Raw genomic sequence first — 12517 nt, 5'->3', positions numbered from 1 at the left:
CTAGCTGTTTGCAAACTTCACGTTTAACATAACTGTTTTAAACTGAGGGATTCATATTATTCAGGTCACATTTTACAGTACAAGTTGAGCCAAAAAACATCAAAAAAATTTGTCTATAAAGTTTTTATTTTGTACTTCAAATATTATGCTTGCATTTAAAGTAGTCCTAAGCTATCTAGTATACACTTTTTGAAAAAGCTGTTTTTTCTAGAAATAAGTTTTTCATAAAACATGTGCTTTTCATTATAATTCTCCAAATTTCTTCAGTGTACTGTGATTTCTGTATTTGTGAGTAGTTGGACTTGCTGCAGTTGGTGCTTGGTGCTATTTGTTGTGTTCAGAGGATGTAGTGGTCAAGGGTATATTGTATTTGTATGCTGTTGAATTTGGATGTATGTGTGTAATGCACCTGCATTTTTCTTTAACAGTGACTAATCAGTGTTTATTTCAGAGGCTACAGAAGCATTCTTTTACATTAACACTGCCTTTTGCAATATGTTTTTTCTATAGCTTTCTTTTTGAGGAGAAATAGCATCATATCATTTTTTGTTTGTTTCCTGACATACAACTCTATCTTACAGATTACTTCTGAACTTGAGTCTTTTTCTGGGACAATGTCTGAAACTTCTCCAGCAGAAGTCTGTGGCCATTTTGGAATTTCTCTGGGATGTAATTTCTGTCTTCAAAATTCCTTTCTAGGCAAAATTTCATAGTGTACACCTAAGTACAGATATCAAAAAGTTGAAGAATAAAGCAGTCAATAATACAATATAAAACACAAGAAAACTACTTTGCAATAGCTGATAGCTTCATTTTTCTCCTACATCCAGTGCTGATTTTGTGCAGGTCCTCACATGTTTTGTATCTGTATAAAGAACATGTACGTTGAAAATCTAAAAGAAAATAGGTTTACATGATTTTTTTTTACATGAGAAAAGTTTTTTTTCTTAAATTGTTGCTTTGATGATACTCTTCATGTCAAAAGTTATAGGAAAATGGGCAATGCATTGAAACTATAGATTGTTTCATTTTTAAGATAGGTCTGTGATTTATTTCCATTTAGGGACCTTGTGTTTTCAGTAGTTCAGTAATGGAGAGGAGGATTCAATTTTTGATTCCCTTGTCTGTGACAGACAAGACTTGATCTTTTTACTGGAACACAGCACTTTACAGTTTCTATTGATTGCACTTCAAAAAATTAGGTCATCTGACACCTCAATACTGAAGCACCAAAAATCAATATTTGCCTTTCAAAATTTCCAGTATGCCTGAAAAAATGCTGAGCCACCAGGCACCTCTACAGCGGAACTGTAGTGGGTTATTTTATCTCCTGGCACTCTGCTGCTGTTCGTGATGGATTAAATGTGTTAGGTGTGCAGTTCAAGGTGGAGGCTGTGATCAGGGGAGAAACATATACAAAGAAGTTGGGGGAAGAGTGAAGGGTCACTGTTGACAAAGGGGAGGGAAGAGAGATGAAGAGGAGAGAAAATAACAAAGTTAATTAGAAATGAGGAGAAAAAGTATTTTCCAGGTGGTGCTCAGCTAATCTTACAGCAGGGCTATCAGTTTCTTCCACCTGTTCATGCCTGCTCCATTACATTGTTTTGGATGTTGTTGGTTTTGTCTTTTATGCCCTATTTAGAAGCAGTAATGGGAGAACTGAAATGGCCCACAAGAGCCCATGGACAGGAAGGCACAGAGAAGATTCTGTTAAACTGGTGTTAAATAAACATCCTGTGAGCATGTGGGAGCCATCGTGCTGACTTAAGTGGGGTCATAGTGTTAGCTTTATCAGCTGACAGCACTGATTTGGGTTCCAAAGTCTCTCACTTCACACGTGTATCTGGTCCTCCTCCTTGAAATGCTTTTATATGGAAAGAAGTCATGTAGCTAGCTTATAGAAAAGTTTGCACTGTATCCATGGCATCTGCATTTAGCCCTACTTTTGGGTCTTTGTACATGGATTGTGGAAGATCGACATTTTGCTCCCATAGCAAGGGTCACACGCTTGTCATTTGCACACCAGATCTGACTGGAATTACCCCCAGCTAGTCCCAGCTGCAAACAGCTGTGTTTTGCAATTGTGACAGATCAGAGTTTCGGTAGGCATTTCAGGAGTCTTTGAACTTCTAGTCAGATACTTTCTTGTACTGATACTAAAATTGAAATGTTTGCCTTCATCTGATTTTATTTTAAAGAAATTTTGTTTTGGAAAACTTCACAAACAATTGAGAGATTAAGATCAAACTTACTGTGAAATCAAGTATTACAAAAGGAAAATATGGAAAAACAGGAGTTCTAGTAAGTGTTTTCAAATGCATAGGGAACAAAGTTGCTACTCCTTCCCATTTGAATGTGTGGAAGTTAGATCTGATAAGTTTTGCTGCTTATGTTTTTTGTTTCTTTTTGAAACATGACTGGTGTGGGTACTACTACAGTCTGTTTTCCTGCTTGCCCAAGGGTATCCAAACAGTTACATATGCAAATTTATGCTTCCATTACTCCTTTTAAGTGATTCCGTCTTAGTCCTAACATGATTTCATTCTCATACAGGAAAGCTTATTTTTTACAGCATACGTTTTTGCTGCTGTATGGTGGCAAACTTTATTGCTATGTATCATGCATATTTCAATCCTATTGTTTATTTGCATTTTTATGCCTGTCATCTTTCTTTTTCTTTCAACAATAGTAATGCTTGCAGATATTTAAAAAGCAAAACAAAACCAAAACCTGTTATGGTCCATGGAAACTTAATTGGAATAATGCTAGTTTAAATTCTGTCTACTGGCACCTATACCATCTGTTTAGGGACAATAGTTGTTTGGTTTTCAAAGCCAAAATCTCCAAGTTGCACAATCTTGGGGTTGGTGGTGCACAATGAGAGGCCTTCAGGAGCATGTCCAGCTTCAACTCTATGAAGATCTGGCATATGCAGTTTTTCCCCTCAAAAACGGGGAAGACCTGATGACCTATGCTTGCACAGGTTGCTCTCAAGGATTTTCCAGCTCGAGCAACAAACACCTCTCTAGATAATGCAGTGGATGTACCAGTCTACCATTTCTTTATCAGCGTGCCAGGCAGCTTCAAAAACGGCAGAGGACAGGCGGGATGTTGTGCTTTTATGGCCCACACAGTGTAAGGGGTGCCACACCACATCCTCGCAGTGGTGGGATTGTATGCATCATTACGGGCTTAAATGCGTCCAATCCCAGCTGGATCTGTGTGGTTTCTGTAAAGCCTCTCCATAACAGACTAAGTTTGTGTTAGAAGCACATGCTTGGCTATGGCGGAATCCAGGAGAAATTTGTATGCCATGATGAGAGTTCAGATGATGGAAAAAACCCCAAACCTGCTTTTTTTTTTTTTTTTTTTTTTCTCTCTCTGTAAAGGGTGTTTTTGCCCTTTCTTGCAGGTGAGGTTCTTGAGAGCTTTGGTAAGGCTGCCCTTCATTAGGATTTGACAGCTATCACTGAATGGTGGTGGTGGGCTTGTTTGAAAGTCTGTGCCATGGTGACTTCTCATCTTGCTTGTTTTCCTCTGGTCTGGATCCATTAGGTTCTGGTTTCAGCATACTCCAGGACTGACTGGCATGTAGTGCTGTGGGTACCATATGAAGCCCTACTTTCTTTCATGCCCTACAGTTTTGCTTTTTTCTTGAAAAAGTTTTCCTTGTTTCCTTGGGCTCTTTGGGTGAGAAGAGAAAGATGTGATGGATAGTTTTCTATTTGTTTGGCTTTTTTGGGTTGGAGTTTTCTTTTTATCCTGGACTACAGGATAAATCTTTCATCCAAACTTGTTGGCCAAAGAAAGCTCTCTGCTTGCTAGCCTCACCCTTTGGTGTGTACATGCTTAGTGTGCATCTCTTCCCCGACCACCTGTTCAGCCTTTGCCAAGACTAAGATCTTCTGACTTTAGGCCATATTTTCCTCCAAGGGGAAGGGATACCATGTTGTAGGATAAACCCATGGAAATAATTTCTGCTGGGCAAGGGTGAAAGTGAGCCAAAGATAATTGGTTCTGCCTTGGCTCTGGAGTGTAGGTGAGTGTCCTGCAACCCTTGGGAAGCCTTGATTACTTAATCTGGGATGCAGTGGGGAAGGATGCTATCCTGCATTCTCATCAGCTAGTCTGGGCTCCTTCCCTGTCCTCCTGCTGCAGGCTGCTGACGGACAATGACGCAAAGAGCTCCTTTAATACCCTGTAACCCAGGTACACCTACTACTTGGGGTCAGAGGGAGCAAAGCAGCCTGCATATGGCATGTTGAACCTTTTGCAGAGATAATGTAGCAGCTGAAAAACTGAAAACCTAGAATGCCATATAAAAGAAACAAGAATGCTTCTTTTCATCTGTGGTTAATTAGTATTAAGTTAAGGCTTAATTGGTAGCTTTTCTAGTTTTTTATTTTTGAGTCATTAGTCGTCTTATCCTTTTCTGAAAAACTGCTTTTGAATAGATCAGATTTCTTTTTGGATGCTGAAAACTACTTCAAAATCAGATGTCCTTGTCGAAACTAAGACTTTTAACTACAGTTTTTTAAAGTAGATCATAAAGTAGTCACATCTATTTGCATATACAAGTGCATCTGCTAAATGTGAAGGTATGGTTTTATAGAGCATTACGAATCACATCTGTGTGCTGCATACTCAAAATGGTTACTTACTGAATTTACTCAGGATTATGTGTGGCCTTACACTGGGTGTTGTCACCTGCTCCTTGTTATGAATCAGTTTTTCAAAACTCAGCTAAAATACACTAAGAATGCTTGCATAGCCAAAGTGCACATATTTAAAAAATTAAGAACAGAGGAAAAAATTGAGCTTTATGTATTGTGCGTTAACTGACCTTGCTGTCACAGAATACATGGTTAAAGCTGCCTTGCAGTATTACACAGTACCACAGTACTGTGTCTGGGTTCCTGCTGAACCATGCATTTTGTAAGTAATTGCATATAAAGTCTTTGAGTTCTGTTGTTCACAACAGGAGCGTTGACATACTGCGAGACAAATAGGTAAACATCTCACCTGAATGGTAAGAGTATTTTTTAAGACATTTTCCTTTAATAAAAATAAAAACCCTACTAAAAAAATAAAGCTGGCATACTTTTCAATTTATTGTGAGATTGTAAGTGAAAGTTTTTTTCATGGAAAGAAGAGATCAGGTTTAGGCTTCAGGGCTGAAGTATAGCAGTACTTTTACTCCCCCCCCCCAAAAAAAGTGTATCTTGTCTTTCAAACTCATTTACAGCACATCATGAAATTGCCTACCAACACAGAGTATGCTATTACTAACTTTTATGTTACAGCTCACTTTTATAGAGGTACATGAACAACAGTTCATTAAACACTTCAACTAGGCCAGTTATCAACTAGGCCGGTTATGTAGGCTGATATTTATTTAGGTTCTGAAGAACTAATGATACTGAAGCCTCATTGGCTCTTATGCTGTCTTTGAGTATAGAGAAAGATTTTGCTCTTCATCCTTTTTGTTGTTGATTTTTATTTTTTTTTTTTAGTAAACACACTACTTGTCCAGTTTTCTTTGTATTTTACACTGAAGCAATTAATGTAGAGATAAGCACTCAACACTCACAAGCAAAGCTTCTAAAGAAGTTAAAGCTTTTGAAATAATTGGCAGATCCTCTCCATTTTGACAGGATGGGGACTTGAAGATTACATACCATCTTCTACGTTTAATAAAGAAAAGAAAACATGTTTTCATGTTAGAGATCCTGTATATCACAATTCAGTTGGGATCAAGAATTTGACAGCACCATTCAATGATCAAAAAGGTTGGATACTGTGGTGGAAATCTTGACAGATTCTTAAAAATTTTATGTCAACAAGACCAGACAGAGCTATTCAAAACAGCATTGCTTCTACTACTTGTTAATCTCGAGCATCTCTCCTGCTACAAGCAAATATTTTTTTAAAGACAATGAAGAGGGGTACTAATAGCTTTGTATTTTCTTACAAGTCCTGTAAAAGAAAAGAAAATATATCTCATGGTTATTTTGACTTGGTGATAGCTTTGTATGTCCTATTCTTACTGTATGGGCCACTAGAATCACAGGATTCTTACACTAGCCTACATAATTGTTAGTTTTTGTCACATCAAAACAGTAGTTAAAATATCTGAACACTTGAGAAACAGGATTTCAAAATGAACAACTGTGGCTTTTTGTTGCTTGTAATATGTTTTGACAAATGTAATTTTCTGTCAACAACAGACTTGTTTAAATCAGCCTTCATGTTTTGGAAGATCAGCTTTGCCTCTGAGTAGATAAAGTATATCCATGTGGTTAGAAATAGAAGCAAGTTTGTTCCTTCTCACTGGGGATGTTACTTAAAGATTTTCATAGCCAGAGCAAGAACTGGGCCATAACCAAGTTAATATTGCTCTTGACTCATGTGAGGGAATACACTGATGCTTCAGGAAAAGTAGGGTCTGTCTCTATCATAAGATTCGGTCTCTTCTGGGAGATTAAGTAGTTAGTAGGTCTCCAACTTGCTTCTCCCATATCGCCAGACTGACTCTATTTCCAAATATTTTACAGTCTTTACATAACACCATAGGATAAATATAAATCCTCTGGAGAGGGTTTTGGTTTTTCATGTCTGTTTAGTAATAATGAGACTTGGAAGAAGCAGCTAAACACATTATCATGAGCTTTTTTGCAGTTTGGTTTCATGCTGCTCTAACCTTTCCTCTTTTTAGATGTTTTATAGTCTTGACCTAATTTCTTCCTTGGCCCACTCACTTTCCTTAAAAACGTTATTTCTAATTCCTCTCCTAGAATACCTGAAAGCTGTGGAGCTGCAGCCCCAGGGCATCTTCTGACTGTGGGCTTCAACAGAGCACATAGGTTTTAGGTCCTGTGCAGTGATCTCCTTCTCAGGGAAATCAAGACCTTGGAGAAATGCTCACACTGCAGCGGGGTTGGGGTGGAGGCAGTAAGCCCACTAAATACACGCATCTCCTGTTCCCCATTTCAGTGCCGTGATTCACAACTGTTTTGGCAGTCTGAAGTACAGTGCCCTGCCCTGCTCCCCAGGCGCTGGTTGACTGCTCCATGGCTTGTTGTGGCCTTGCTTTCCTCAGAAGAAAACCCAAGTGTGCCACAAGGAGGATGTGGGCCAGATCTCCTGGTTTTGAGGTGAAATATAGGCACAGTCTTAATTTTCTGAGCTTTCATGGCACTACCACCCAACAGGGATACTGCTACTACACAAAGTCAAACAAAAATCCCGATGGAAAGCTGGGGAGAACACTAATAATATTTTCTCCACAAAATTAATTCTCATCTTGTGTGAGTAATAAACTCAAAAATATTTTCAGAGACATTCTTACACTGCAAGAAAAAATAATATTGAGTTTAAATCATCAGATACTGTTAAACCCAACCTTCATGAAAGTAATCAAGACATAGGATTAGATGTTTTTTATATCTCTACAAGCTATGTTGTGTATCACCAGTACTGCAATTGCAAAATGAAGTTTGGATGTGCGCAGCATAGCTTGTCATTCATATGTGCCAGCATCCCATCTGTCTCAGCAGTTTCTGTAAGTGACTAATTGATCCCAACACCATGCTCCCAGGGTCCTTCCTCCAGCTGTGCCTTGATGCAGTGTGTATGGTGTGTGCAAGGTGCGCATTCATGTGATGGTTTAAGTCTATGTTATACACACCACTGCCACAGAATTTGCTGTGAGTTTTTATTTTATATATTTTTAAGAAAACACTACCTAAATATAACCCCTCCTCCTAACTGGTCCGCAGGGGCTATGTGGCTATGAGAGACAAATTGCCATTTGTTTCACTCCAGGGCCCTGTGGAGTCAATGCTTCAGCACCCACAGAACTCTCTTCCAGATTGCCACAAAACTGTTTTGCCATGGCAAATTATGATTTCACTGCAGTGTAATGTGATAAGCCAGTTTGCACTTTCTCCTTGCTTCTCCTATTTTGCTGTAGAGCTAAAGGTGGCTTTCTGTCTGCCCAGGTGGTATTTAGGGGAGGTCCATGTGGGTGCCTGTAGCAACCCAGGTGAGAGCAGCCTAGCAGCCAAGCCTGGGATGGCAAAGAGGGTCATTTACTGAAGCAACGCATGCTGCCTGGCGCTTTTCCCAGCTATTAGCGTAGGGGAAAGAAACATGATCCGAAAAGTTGAGCCAAGCCCCCTGGAAAGCATGGTCAGACCTCTTCTCCCTCAAAATCAGAAGCGTGCTTGAAATAAAACTATGTAAGCAGTTATGAATTTGACATGAAAAAATCTTTTCAGCTATGTGCTTCAGTGGAATTTGGTTTTGTTCTGTCTGTGTACGTGAAGTGGGGGTACATAGACATATATATATACACACATATGTGCATGTACTATATATTTTGTATATGGATGCAATTTACATTCATATATACTTACATATTTATATACAGTATGTTTGTGTTTATATGTATACATAAGTATGCTGCAAAGCTGCTTAAACCTGCCAGTGTGGTAAATTGAGAATGGATCTTCCATGCAGCAGCCTGGCAGGTAGGCTTCTAGCTGTCCTGCAGTGGTCTGCTCTCAGCCTCTGTTCCTAATCAGCGTTGAAAAAGTATTGTATTCACTGTTAAAATGGTCATGCTTTTAAATCTGAAAAATTCATAGACAGAAAAAAGTTACTAAGCCCTGACTTTTGTCTGTGAAAGAGTAAGCAGCATGTAGGTGATTAACGTAAACAAGTGTGAAGTCAGACTAGCAGAAATTGATGTGTGTACTGCTTGTTGGTGTTAACAAAAGTAGTTTTGTGTTCAGGCTTTGCACTGTATTCTGTTAGCGAGCATACTGAAGCTGTTCTCAGCGTGTAGCTGGCCTGAACTCAGTATTTTGGGATATTTATTGTGCATACCTTAAATTGTTCTTGATAGACATTTTCATTGCTCAGTTGTGTTGCAGTGTGTTCTTGAATGATGTGCTGAAGCTAGATTCATGTCATTCAATTGTATGCATTTATAATTATTTTTTTTCTGATTTATCCAACAGGGCGGGCTGAGTGCCCAAGCTTTTGTTCGTATAGAGATAGAAGATATTAACGATAATCAACCTGTTTTTGAACAAGCCACCTATGTGACAAGCATCAGCAGTCACGCACAGCCAGGAACAGAGATCATCAGTGTTGTTGCTACAGACAGAGATTTGGGAATATATGGAGTAGTCACGTATGAACTGGTCCCAGGAGAATTTTCTTCTCTTGTCACAGTGGATGCCACTACAGGTACTTTGTGTGATTCAGAAAGGTTATAATAATATATCTCTTCCTTGAGGACATGTTGTTGTGTGATTTCTTTTTTTTTTTTTTTTTTTTTTTTTTTTTTTACCTTTTTTCCCCACCTGGAGTCATATCATACAGCTGAGACTTAACTTCTGCTGAAAAGTAGTTCTAGAGGAGGATGGAGGATTTAGTTTTATCATGAAGCCTTTTTATTCACTATAAAAATAAACAGGAATAAACAGGAAAAAGGGAAACAGTACTTGTCAGTACAATACAGGACAAGCAATTGTGTCACTTCACCAGTGTTTCAGACAGAAATCCATTCATCGTTCTAATAAATAAATAAAATAATTATACAATAATATCTGAATTCCTCTTTTTTTTTTAAAGTTTACTCTTGAAGAGCAATAGAGCAAAAGACCTCTTGAGATGCTTCTTTCAGTTCATCTCTTTATTACCTAATCTTTTCCTACATTGTGCTAGAGTACATCTCCCGTTCTGCTCACAATCTGCCATACCCAGCTGCCTCCCTGCTTGATTCAATGATTAGCTTCAGAAGTGTGCCTTCTACATTTATTTCTGGCAGTGAACCTTCCCCCTTCCAATTTCTGGCAGGAGGTTCAACGAAGGTGCAATGATGAAGGCGAAAAAACAATTTTGGCAAAGGCAAATCTGGATTTTTTTTTTTTTTTTTTTTTTTTTTTGTTTTGTTTTGTTTTGTTTTTTTTTCCTAAGGCAGCTTGAATCTGGCAGGTTGAATTGCTCTTCTTGTGTCCACAAAGCAGCCTGTATAGTCTGCTTTCTAATCTTAAAATAATTATCAATGTCAGCTAGAAGGAACGTGAACTGTGTATCCACAAATGTCCGTGGTACCTTTCAGAGAGTGAAAGCTAAGCTACAGCTGCCACTTAACTAGAGAGCTAGACCTTGCATACTGCTATGACTATATACTCATCAAAAGTTTTGCTTCCTGATGGTCTTGGCGCAGTGGATTATTTTATATTCTTAAAAGAATTTTTGGGGCTTTGTGTATTGTGTGCATATATAAGCTGTTTGGCATGTGAACTACTATGAGTCTCTATTCTTTTGAAATTATGCCTGTTTTCACTTTCTTGTATGGTTCCCCAAATATTCTGTTGAACAGAAGAGCCTAATCTTCTTAGGAAGTTGGCCTGGTTGTCTTGGCTATTTCATGATTTACTTAACTGTGAACTTCAACTGCCTTTCAAATCAGATCCTCTAGGGTGTAACTGTTGCCAAAAATATATAGGTCAATCAATAATTAGGGAGCTGGATCTCCACAGGCATTTAACTGGTCATTTTAAAACTGCACCGGTAGGCTGGTCAGAGAGACCCTGTGGGTTGTGCTGGAAGAACTGGCTGTGCAGCAGCCCTTTCTTCTGAAAGGGTTCTTCCTCAGATTGTGACCTTTTGGCCCTTTTTTTCTTAGTTTTGGCACTTTATATAGGAAAAATGTCATCCTTAATCATGGAGAACATATAAGATAACGTTATCTTGCAGATCTATCATAGTGTTTTATCAAAGGCAGACCAGATTCATGATGAAGTAGCTTGAGGTCATTATTACTGATGTTTCGTGATGAGAAAAGCATTTAGGTTAGAGACGCTATTCCCAACATTGTAGTGTTTGGAATCTGATTGCACTTAATCAGATCTCCCGAGTAATTCAAGAGGTCAGGCTGTGTTTTGTTTTCATTTATTAATATTGATGGTGTGGGGAGTGTTTTTTTTCTTTTTTTTTTTTTTTTTTTTGGAAGAATATGTTTTCTGTATTTATATTCCTTGTGCACTCACAATCACGCTTAGGGCTAATCACTAGCATGTAGAATTATTTTTAGACTGGCAATATTTAAACAAAATAAGCATAAAAATTGCCAAGTTGCTACTCAGAAGTTGTGCAATCTTTGTGGATTAAATACCTGTGAAAACTGTTTAGATACGTCTCTCTGAAGGTTACGTGTGGAACTTCATCTAGTTACATGGGCTGCATTTTGTGAGCAGACGGCGACAGACAAATATGATTAGAACAGAAGTTCTTCAGGAGATAAATCACCAAACCCATAAGACAAACGTGATATTACTGCAGTTTCGGTATTAGGGATTCTGATCTTTCTTGTGGACTTGAAATCTGTCATTGATCTGTTTTTTATTTTTTTGCAGTTTGCAATGATGCAAATTGTTTTTTTTTTGTGTGTGTGTTTTTCACTATTAGAGGACCCAAAAGGAGATGTGTAGTGTTACAGGTATAAGAGGACAGAGATACATTCAGTAATATGAGATGTAAATTAATTTTTAGCTTAGTGGTTTGTCACAGTGGTGGCATGGTACGTGACAATAATTGCAAGGTGGTGCTGTTCTCCACAGCATAGGTAATGGCATCTAAGTTGTGTATTTGAAAAACTCATCTCATTTTAGTGTTCTTCAGAAATGTTTTTGGTATGCTGCACTTAGAATACTCACTAAAGATGCACTTTTTTCCCCAACTCCCTTTTCATTTTTAGAAGAGAAATGGGCAAAGTAATAAAAACTGTAGCTGGAATTCTTCACTTTTATGGATTGCTTCTGGCGGTTGCTTTGTTGAAGCAATTATATGGGTGTATCAAGAAAGCCATTAGCTTTGCATAGTGCACTGTGGTCACAATACAGGTATCATACCAGCTGGTAAAATGCTGACTGGATGTAATATATCAATGGTGCTTGTGATACATAGAGCTCACAAGGTCGAGCTACATTCAAGCTGCTTGAAGGGGTTCCATCCTTTGTTTCAAGCATTCTGACATGTGGGTTTCATGTGTTGACAAATTCAATGGGAATGGGAAAGAAGAGCCTTCCACTGGCCAAGAGATACTCATTTAAAAGGTTCTTTGAATTCTAAACAAGTCTTTATTAGTGGCACTTGTTTGCTATTTTAGCTTTTAGTTTCTCTATTTATTGTTTGGGATACACTCTTACACTCTTGTAAATAACATTTTTCTCAAAGGAAAATGCAATAAAAATTGAAATGAAGTATTTTTCACTTGATTGATGATAGACTGTCCACAGAAAAAAACACTTTAAGAATTGTTTAACTAGAAAAATGTATGGATAGGGAACTGTAAACTGGTTCTTCTGCTAGTTCATGACTCTTATTATCATTTGTTTCTAATGTTGGTGTATACAACATCTTGGCTTTATGTTTCCTTTTGTAGATATCTGATCTATGCATGATCTATGAACAGCTCTCGTGAACTGATTAGAAAAGAGCA

At 38.1% G+C, this 12517-nt stretch overlaps 1 protein-coding gene across 5 annotated transcripts in view; it reads left to right on the top strand.

Moving 5' to 3' along the window:
• The window catches only part of DCHS2 (dachsous cadherin-related 2), a 106667-nt gene that overhangs the window by 40441 nt on the left and 53709 nt on the right, over nt 1–12517 (top strand). For all 5 annotated transcript variants that reach the window (XM_068681020.1, XM_068681024.1, XM_068681023.1 and 2 more), the window contains one exon: nt 9024–9255. In XM_068681020.1, the coding sequence (XP_068537121.1) occupies nt 9024–9255 (232 nt within the window). The remainder of the gene's footprint in view (nt 1–9023; nt 9256–12517) is intronic.

This window comes from Anas acuta, chromosome 4, assembly GCF_963932015.1.
Source record: "Anas acuta chromosome 4, bAnaAcu1.1, whole genome shotgun sequence".
In the NCBI taxonomy this organism is placed as follows: Eukaryota; Metazoa; Chordata; class Aves; order Anseriformes; family Anatidae; genus Anas; species Anas acuta.
Note: the sequence above shows the minus strand (reverse complement) of the source record. Positions and strands in the feature narration are given on the sequence as shown.